General features: G+C 53.1%; 1 protein-coding gene across 1 annotated transcript; it reads right to left on the reverse strand.

Annotated features, from left to right (window-relative positions):
* Positions 1 to 6,240, reverse strand: LOC102975759 (interleukin-1 receptor antagonist protein). The gene is made up of 4 exons (XM_007112631.4): positions 6,125 to 6,240; positions 3,828 to 3,916; positions 2,594 to 2,706; positions 1 to 1,307 (listed from the first exon to the last, which is right to left on the reverse strand). The coding sequence occupies exons 1-4, from the start codon at positions 6,238 to 6,240 to the stop codon at positions 1,092 to 1,094; spliced, it is 534 nt and encodes a 177-aa protein (XP_007112693.1). The 3' UTR covers positions 1 to 1,091.
* Between the last annotated feature and the right edge of the window lie 2,944 nt (positions 6,241 to 9,184).

Raw genomic sequence — 9,184 nt, forward strand, 5'->3', positions numbered from 1 at the left:
AAGGTTTTATTGTAAAACAAAGCTCAAGTCACAGGGAGTAGGAAACTTTCCACTCAACACATACAACGCACGTTCACTGAGGGCACCTACTGGGGGCCAGGCCATGTGCTTGGCCCTGCAGAGACCTAAGACATGGGGCGGGGGGGGGGGTGTGTGTGTGTCAAAGTCCCTGCTCTCAGGGACTCACAGGATGGTGGGGAGACAGACAGAGGCACAACATTTTCCAAACAAGTCTCAGGGTGTCGGAAGTGCTGAAATGGTCAAGGAGCGGTTCATTCCTCCCGGGAGGTCCGGAGAAGCCACATTTGTGCTGTGTCTTGGGAGCTGGGGGATTTTGATGGGAGGGCAGGGAACGGGACAGCACTGCGGGCAGCTGCAGGAGGTCTGCAGTGGACAGGGCGCTCGGGGCCTGGGCCGGGGTGGGGGGTGGGGTCTAGACTTCTAGGAACATTCCAGAAAGAAAAAAACTAGGGGACCAACCTAGTCCACTAACTTTTCATTTTTCCAGGTCAGGGCATCACAAAAACAAGAAAGACAAAGAGGAAAAGCTATCACCTCCTTTCACCATCATTTCCTAAACAAGGAGATATTTTAATCTTTCACGCCCTTCCAGAAAGGACATCATCTCCAAATAAAGGACTCTCTCTCTCAAACCTGGCTTAATTAAAAAAAAAAAAAAAAAAAATACCAGGAAGCGCTTATTTTCCATTTTGCCACAGAGCCTAAAAATCTCGCCCCTGGAGCAGTATCAGTTTGCAAAAAGAGGAATGGGAGCCCCTTGGGGGGAGGTCAGCGAGTGGCCTGTGGGGTCTGGGGCCTGGAAGTGAGGTGAGGGAGGAGGATGGAGCTGGGGCTGGCCAGGGGGCCTGGACTTTACCCTGAAGGCACAGGCGACCCTGAGGGCTTCCAGCGGGCTGTGATTCCATCTGCACTTTCGAAAGACCTGGCGGAGGCCTTGTGGAGGCTGGGTAAGTAGAGGAGGCTGTTCCCAGGGCTCTCGTACCTCCTTCCGAGGGTCCCCCCGGCCAAGGCTGCCCCGCTGAGTACTGCAACCACGGCGAGCCCCCGGGCGGGAGGGAGACGCGCCACCCCTACTGGTCCTGCTGGAAGTAGAACTTGGTGACCTGGACAGCATCTTGAGGCTTATTGGTGAGGCCCACGGGCTGGTCGGTCTCCGTCGCTGTACAGAGGAACCAGCCGGGGCAGGCGGCCGACTCGAAGCTGGTGGTGGGCCCGCTGTCGGAGCGGATGAAGGCGAAGCGCTTGTCCTCCTCCTTGCTCGTGCTGAGGTCAGTGATGTTCACAGGCTGGAGGCCAAGGGAGGAGGAGGTGAGGGCAAGGAGCAGAGAGGCCCTTGCGCCCCAGCCCCCAGGGCCTGGCCCCGTGATGGCCCGGGGACAAATGCTGGCCCGAAGACCATGGCAGGACACCCAGTGTCCCGGGTCTTGTGACACAAGGAGGCCGTCCCACGGTTCCACCTTGATTTGGGGAAATCTGGTCACTCCAGCCCTCGGCCAGTATGTTTGGGAAACACATGACAGTGTCAGCAGAGGCCAAGGCCTGTGGAGGCTGGTTGTCTGTCGTGTTTGCACCTCCAAGAGAGGAGGGGGAGTGGAGAGGTGGGCAGGGTTTTGCAGTCCATGCGGGACGTTACACACACATTATCGTGGTCACACCTACTCCACACAGAGCAGGCAGCCCCGCTCCGATAAAGTGCCTGTCCGCTAGTGGACAGAAGGGACAGTGCCACAGCTACGGCCACTCACAATCTGAGTGAAGATTTTGTCCCACAACCCCCTGATACAAAGCCCTCTTTTCCCAGGGCTGGTAGCCCATTGATATTGCACAGGGGATTTCCCTGGTGCCCTCGTGGTTAGGATTCCAGGCTTTCACTGCCATGGCTCCGGTTCAATCCCAGGTCCGGGAACTGAGATCCTGCAAGCCGCACGGCATGCCACCCCCGGCCCGCCCCCCCACCCCCCAACAAAAATAAGAAATATTGCATGGGAGTACAGGGTCTTGGATGGGATGCCAGCTCATGGGTTTGAGTAGATAAGGGTTGGAAGAGAATGGTTCCAAAGGTTGGCTTTACTGAAAGAGGGCAAGTCCAAGTGGGTTGGGGACCCTTGGGCAAGAAAGCAGCATACACAGAGATTGAGGTCCCTAAAGGAGCCATGCCTCCTGGTGTCCACACCCAGGGAGTCCCCTCCCTCGTTGAGGCTAGGCTTAGCCACGTGACTGGCTTTGGTTAATGGGACATTAGTGGTATGATACAAGCAAAAGTTGAATAAGCGTTTGCACGTTGAGGCTTGTCTTTTTGGAGTAATCCCTCTTGGAAGCCAGCACTCATGTTACACGGAAGCTCAAGCTGGCAACTGAACTCAGAGGGACCCCGTGGGAAGAGAGCCTGGAGGATGAGGACCAGCCAAGTTCCCTATTGAACGTGGCTGGAGGAGGGACCCCCAGCTAGACCGTGTGGCACAGAGCTGCCCGGCTGACCCTAGTCAACCCACAGAATCATGACAAAGAACACATCGTGCTTGTTTTAAGCCACCGAGTCTGAGGTGGTCGTTCATCTGAGACGGGTCCTTACCTCCAAGCCGAGCTTGATCTCATTACCAGACTTGACACAGGCCAGGCACAGCTTCCCTCCATGGATCCCCATGAACATAGTATGGGGCTCAACGGGCACCACATCTATCTTCTCTGGGGAAGAGCAAAGGGGAAGTTCAGGTTGTAGAGAAGAGGAGGCGCAGATGACAAAGACACAGCAGGCTGGACTCTCCCTGGGGATTCTTCCAGCCCCTTATGTAAAACCCCAAGGTCAGAAGGACAGAGAGGCCCCCCCTTCCCGGTCTGCATCCAAACAGAAGATCAAACCAAGCACACTAGCTAGCTACTCCTCAAGGTCCAAGGCGCCTAGGGTCCGCTCCAGGTGATTTCTATCCTTCCCTCCCTTCCCCAGGACCCCTGTGCTCTAGGTCAACAGGTGTTCTGCCCATGGGCGGGGAAAACAGGTCATGAGTGGGGCCCCGGGGCTTGGTCCACAGAAGCCTGGGTGACTTTGAACCCGCCCCTTCCCCTCGGTGGTCTCCATGCCCTCGCGAGGGAGTGAACATCTCAGCCTCTCTGTGTTTAGAGTCCTCATTAGGAGGATTACCAGAAGGACAGGAAAGATGGGCCTCACACCCTTTAAGAGTGAGACGGGGACAGAGAACAAGGGGATGGGGACAATGCCATCCTACGACACCAAGCCAGCCAACGGGGACGTGAAAACGTCCTAAAGGGCTGGCGCTGAAAGAAACCCACATCCTATCATCCAACTGCTCTTCTTTTACGAAAGGGGAAACTGAGGAACAGAGTGGGTGAAACTTGTTCAAGTTCATCCAGTTTGACATGGATCTGGAACATGACTCAATGTGGTGTCCATGATTAAGGGACATAACCCAGCCTGGTTGATGGTGTATGACTTTTGGGTGGGAGTGAGAGTTTGATCCCACAGGAACACGGGGGCTTCCTAGACACCCGAGGAAGGAAAGGGCTGATCTTGCCTTCTGGACCCTACCTCCCCCCAGGTGTGGCCCTGGGACCATGGTGCCCGTAGGTGCTGGCTCCCAACCTAGACTCCGCCCATCTCTGCCTTCTTGAGGCTGTCCTTGTACGTGTCCTTCAGTGGCCAGGCCTCTCCAGCATCAAACTCGGCCACAAAGAACCAGCAGGGTCTAGGACATCACACCTAAAGTTCCCAAGGTTGGACCACAGTGCTGCAGACGCCAGGCAATGTGACCAGTGCCCACATCACGTCGGCCTTCCTTGCGACCACTCACCTTCCAATTTAGTATTTGCTCCTTGCAAGTATCCAGCAACTAGCTGGTTATTTCTCAGGTAGAAGGTCTTCTGGGCGACATCCCAGATTCTGAAAAGCAGAAGAGCCTCGCTGTAGTGGAGGGCCCCTTCCTGTGGTCCCCAGACTCCGCTGAATCTGCACCCAACTTTCTGCCTGGGGTGTACAATTTAACACACCCATATCGTGGATGTGGAGACTGAGCTCAACACTGGTTACAAGAGTGGATACATGTACATGTATAACTGATTCACTGTGCTGTACACCTGACACTAACACAACATTGTAAAGCAACTCTACTCCAACAAAGATTTTAAAATAAAATAAAATATTCAACAAAAAATAAAATAAATAATAACTTTAAATTTTTTTTTTTTTTTTTTTTTGCGGCACGCGGGCCTCTCACTGCTGCGGCCTCTCCCGTTGCGGAGCGCAGGCTCCGGACGCGCAGGCTCAGCGGCCGTGGCTCACGGGCCCGGCCGCTCCGCGGCACGCGGGATCCTCCCGGACCGGGGCACGAACCCGCGTCCCCTGCATCGGCAGGCGGACTCTCAACCACTGCGCCACCGGGGAAGCCCCAACTTAAAAATATTTTAAACAAGAAATATATTTCGAATATGAAAAAAACCAAAAGAGGCCCAACTCCCACAGCCGGTGAGCCATGCACCTGCCTTCTACCCCTCTCCTTCGCCTTTCTCCTCATCCTCAGATTCCCAGGGCAGCCACCTTCTACTTCAGCAAAGCAGGCTCTAGGGGTAACACCATCAACAGAACTTGCTGGGTGCAGAAATGTTCTATGTCTGCACCATCCAATATGGTAGCCACCAGCCGCATGCAGCTATCGAGCTCTTGAAACGTAGTGCGACCAAGGATCTGGATTTTTTATTTTCTTCTCTTTTTATGAATTTAAATGGAAATTTTAAGAGTCATCCAAGACTAGTGGCCCCCACGGCACAGGGTTAGAAGTTTCGAGGGTCAGAGCCCCTTGCAGCTAACTCCCTCCAGGCCTTAGACCGTGGAGGTCTGTCCCCAGACAGACCTGTCCTCTATCGGCCAGTGGCCTGTTCTGGGTCTGGCAGGGGTCGCTGTCCCCAGGGACAGGTCAGTTCCCCCTCCAGCTCACCCCATGGCCTGTTTCTGGCTTCCAGTTTTTTCTTCTTGGTGAAGGACCCCTCCGGCTGAGAGCAGGTCTTGCAGCGGCGAGATGCAGTAAACAGAGCCCCAGCCGCGACACGGACCCTCCACTCCCTGCCGCCCCCCAGCATGACCTTGGACCTGTGCTTCATCTCCTCACCTGTGAAAGGGGGCTAGCAACACCCACCTCAGCAGGTGTCTGTCAGGAGCCCCTGAGCCCAATGAGAGGGGGTCAGGCAAACTGTAAAATTCCCGGCACGAGTGAGCATTTGACCTTTAGTGATTATTCTTAGTTCCTGGATGAGCTGAATCTCATCTGAAGGGATTAAACATCCCTGGAGCATCTCCTGGAGCTCCCAGCCTATGGGAGGAGACAGAGGCAGACCCCCCTGGGGGAGGAACTTCTCTGGAACGCACACAGGCGCACAGAGGCCCAGCCTGTAGCCTCAGGCAAGAGAAACTCAGAGTTGGAGGGTGAGATCACCCCGACACGTCCTGGGACATCATGGCCCAGAGACCACACTCAGGCGGTGTTCTGCTTTTATCAGCATCACGGCCTGCTATTTTTACAGCCAGGGATGATGGCATCTCACACAGTCCCGATCCAATTTTTAACAATTGTAATCGTTTCCAGGCACTTTACTGCTCACAAAACATCGTCACACTGTTATCTAGGCATTTGACCTTCATATCAACCCTGTAATGCAGGCAGGGTTAGCATTAACCCCATGTCACAGATGGGGAAACTGAGGTCCCAGGGGAGCGGGACCCTCCGAAGTATCAACACAGACAGGCACTGTTAACAATCAGTCTGGAACTCTGGGCTGCGCCCTGCCCACAGCGCCCCTCTCTGCCTCTTTGCCCGGCGTGCTCTGCCAGGCCCAAACCCCAGCGTGGCTCCTGGGCACGTGTCTGTCACCAAGTCGCCAGGGTCTCTGGGAAAGTCAGCCAGGCCTCCAGCCAAGCTTTGCACAGCTGGGATCTTTTGAAATACAAGTCCTGAAGACCACGGAGGCGGCAGCCTCTTACTTGAATAATAAGCATCCCTTTCCAGCCCAAACCTCGTGGAGCCTCGCAGTCACAGACGGCTCTGTTCTGTCTCCATTTTCTACCCGTCCAGCCCCACCTCCTCTGGGTCGGCCTTACCTGAAGGTCTGCATCTCGCAGGGTCTGTTTCCCAGGGGGTAACAGGCTGTCTCTGAATGGAACAGGAAAAGGAGGAGAGAGATTAGGTAACCGTGGTGACACCTGCCGACTTCCATCCTGTGACCACAAGGCAACGGGAGACTGCCATTTCAGACCCAGAGGAGCTGCTTATAAAGAAAATAGTCCCTCACCCAGACCAGGCTGCGGCCACCCTGTCCCACTGTGAGAAACGGAAACGCCCTCACATTTTCAAAACGAGAAACCTTGCTGTTGTCACTTTCAGCCCTGCTGAGTGTCGCAATGGGATGTTGTAATCCATTCCCTCCCCTTTTCCTCTGTGCAATTTCCCCAAAATTGAGATTTTTATTTTCCCCTTCACCGAGTTCCTGGGAAGAAGAGCACACTAAAAACCAAAGCCCCTCATCTGCCCGACAGGTATCCTGAGACTTTGAAAAAACAGAGCTGAGTAGAAATATCCCCCTTTCCTAAGAAGTCAAGTGGCAGGGCTCCCAGCACACGTGAAGGACTCAGGTCACTTTGTGTTCTTTGAAGGCGGGACAGCCTTGCTGGACTCTGGACCAGGGGCTGGCAAACATTCTGTCAAGGACCAAATAGCAAACATTTTAGAATTTGCGGGGCCATACGTCATTATTACCCAACTCGGCTGTCGTAGCTGAAAAGCAGCCTTGTCCAATCTGTAAACCAACAAGCTAATTTAACTGCGTTCCAATACAACTTTATTTACAAAAAACACGTGGTGGCTGGATTTGGCCTGAAGTTTGCTGCCTCCTGCTTTAGAGTAAACTTCCTGAGAGGGGCTTTGAAACCAACCCTATTCCTGTTATCGACGTCTTTGAAGTTGTGGTCTCGGGAAAATGGGGTGAACTCAGCATGGGACGGAAATGAATGCAAAATCTACCTGTAGCACTTGCCGTCTGCCACCTGTGTGACCTGGCACAAGTCACTTATTTGGGGCTCTGCTTCTCTCTCCTAATTGAGAGAAGAAGTTGATTATGTCATTCTCATAGGTACAGGGACAGAAGGGAGGAAGGAAGGTTGGTTGGAAGGCCAAAGTTCTGGCTCATGGTTGGCGCTAAGAAACATTAACTTCCTTTCTTACTACATTCTAGACAGTTAGGAAAAAAGAAAGTATATTTCTATTTATGGACAGAAAAGAGGTGAAGCGGGTCCTACATTATCTAAATGGTAGGAGAATGTAACGCTAGTGCAGAAGCGCAGACTGTAGCCTTTGAGAACTGGATGGGCACCCAGCATCATCCTACTTCACTCCAGCACTGTTTCTGTAGAAGACCCAGAAAGACCCAGAGAGGGGAGGGCACCTGCCCAAGGTCACACAGCTCATCCATGGCAAAGGTGTAGCCAGAAATCCAGGTCTCCTGACTCCCACCCAGGGGTCTCCTGTTACAGCAGCAGATCTTGAGGAATCTGACTTTATTTTCAACCAACCAATCAGAGGCTGTGTCCAAATGAGGGGAGAATCTGTCAGAGAGCTAGGGTACGCTGCATATTTGAAAGGTACTAAGAGAGTGGATCTTAAAATTTCTCATCACAAGCAAAAAAATAATTGTATAACTATGTTGCACATCTGAAAATCACGTAATGTGTCAATTACGCCTCGATAAAAAAATTTTTTAAGAGGAAGTTTGCAAATGAATTTTTCAGATCTTTAATGAGCTCCTCTTCCAGAGCAAATGAAACATTTCTGCAAAAAGTGTCACGTCCCTGAGTAGGACACAACGGCACGTAGGCACATCCCCTGCTCTGTTCTGACAAGCTATGCGGCCTTGAGGGCTCCTACTCACCTTTGGAACACATGTAAGAAATAACGTCTACCTTCGAGGGCTGTGTTGGGGGGTTGATTGTTTTTGTTTGTTTTGCGGGGGGCTGGCTGAAGGAGGGGATGCGTATGAACCCGCTTGGTTATTTGCCACTTCCAGTATTTGCTGAATTGGGGTTTATAATTTCTGGAACACTTATGAATCATCGGGTGCATGCCTTGGTCATCACACCTGCTGTAAGGGAAGAAGGCAGCTTGCCACCTCCCAGGATAAGTCCTTACATTTTTTTTTTTTTTTTTTTTTTCATTTTTTTTTCATTTTCATTTTTTTTTTTTCATTTAACCTTAATTACCTCCTAAAGACCTCATCACATTGGGGGTTAGGGCTTAAACATATGAGTTGGGGAGAGAGGGACACAATTCTGTCCATCGCACCAGTAAACAGAGAAATATGCACATGCCAGGGAGTCATGGCCAAATGAAGAAAGTAAAACAGAGACGAGGGATAGATAGGAATGCGGGGTGTGTGTGACACCCCTGAGGAGGTTATGATTGATCAGAGGCCTGAAAGAAATGTGGGTTCCAAGGGAAGAGCATTCGAGCCAGAGAGAAGAGCAAGGGAGTGTTCCTGGTGGGTTTGAGGGGCCAGAGGGGCCAGCATGGCTGAAGGCGGGGGAGCAAAGGGCGGGACCTGGGAGATGACGTCAGAGCTGGGGGCGGAGAAGCACATTTACTGGCCATTTAAGGACTTTGGTGCAGGAGGTTGTTGCACGGAGGGGTACCTGAGGATATGTCTTCAGCAGCTCCCTCCAGCACAATTTCAAAAATAGACCGATGAGATCCAGGGCAGAAGCAGGGAGAGATGATGGAGCCCTGGAGCCTGGTGGGGGCAGTGGAGCTGCGACAGGGGCTTAGAGGCAGGTGCGGGTTGAGGGTAGCGCTGGCAGGGTTTGCATGGGGATTGAGTGTTGGGGGGGAAGGTCTATGCCCAGGGTTTCGGCATGAGCACCCACAGGATGGAGTTGTCGTCCATTCTTGTACCAGCCTCACAGGTTTGGGTTTTTTTTTTTGCGGTACGCGGGCCTCTCACTGTTGGGGCCTCTCCCGTTGCGGAGCACAGGCTCCGGACGCGCAGGCGCAGCGGCCATGGCTCACGGGCCCAGCCGCTCCGCGGCACGTGGGATCTTCCCGGACCGGGGCACGAACCCGCGTCCCCTGCATCGGCAGGCGGACTCTCAACCACTGCGCCACCAGGGAAGCCC

This window comes from Physeter macrocephalus, chromosome 12, assembly GCF_002837175.3.
Source record: "Physeter macrocephalus isolate SW-GA chromosome 12, ASM283717v5, whole genome shotgun sequence".
In the NCBI taxonomy this organism is placed as follows: Eukaryota; Metazoa; Chordata; class Mammalia; order Artiodactyla; family Physeteridae; genus Physeter; species Physeter macrocephalus.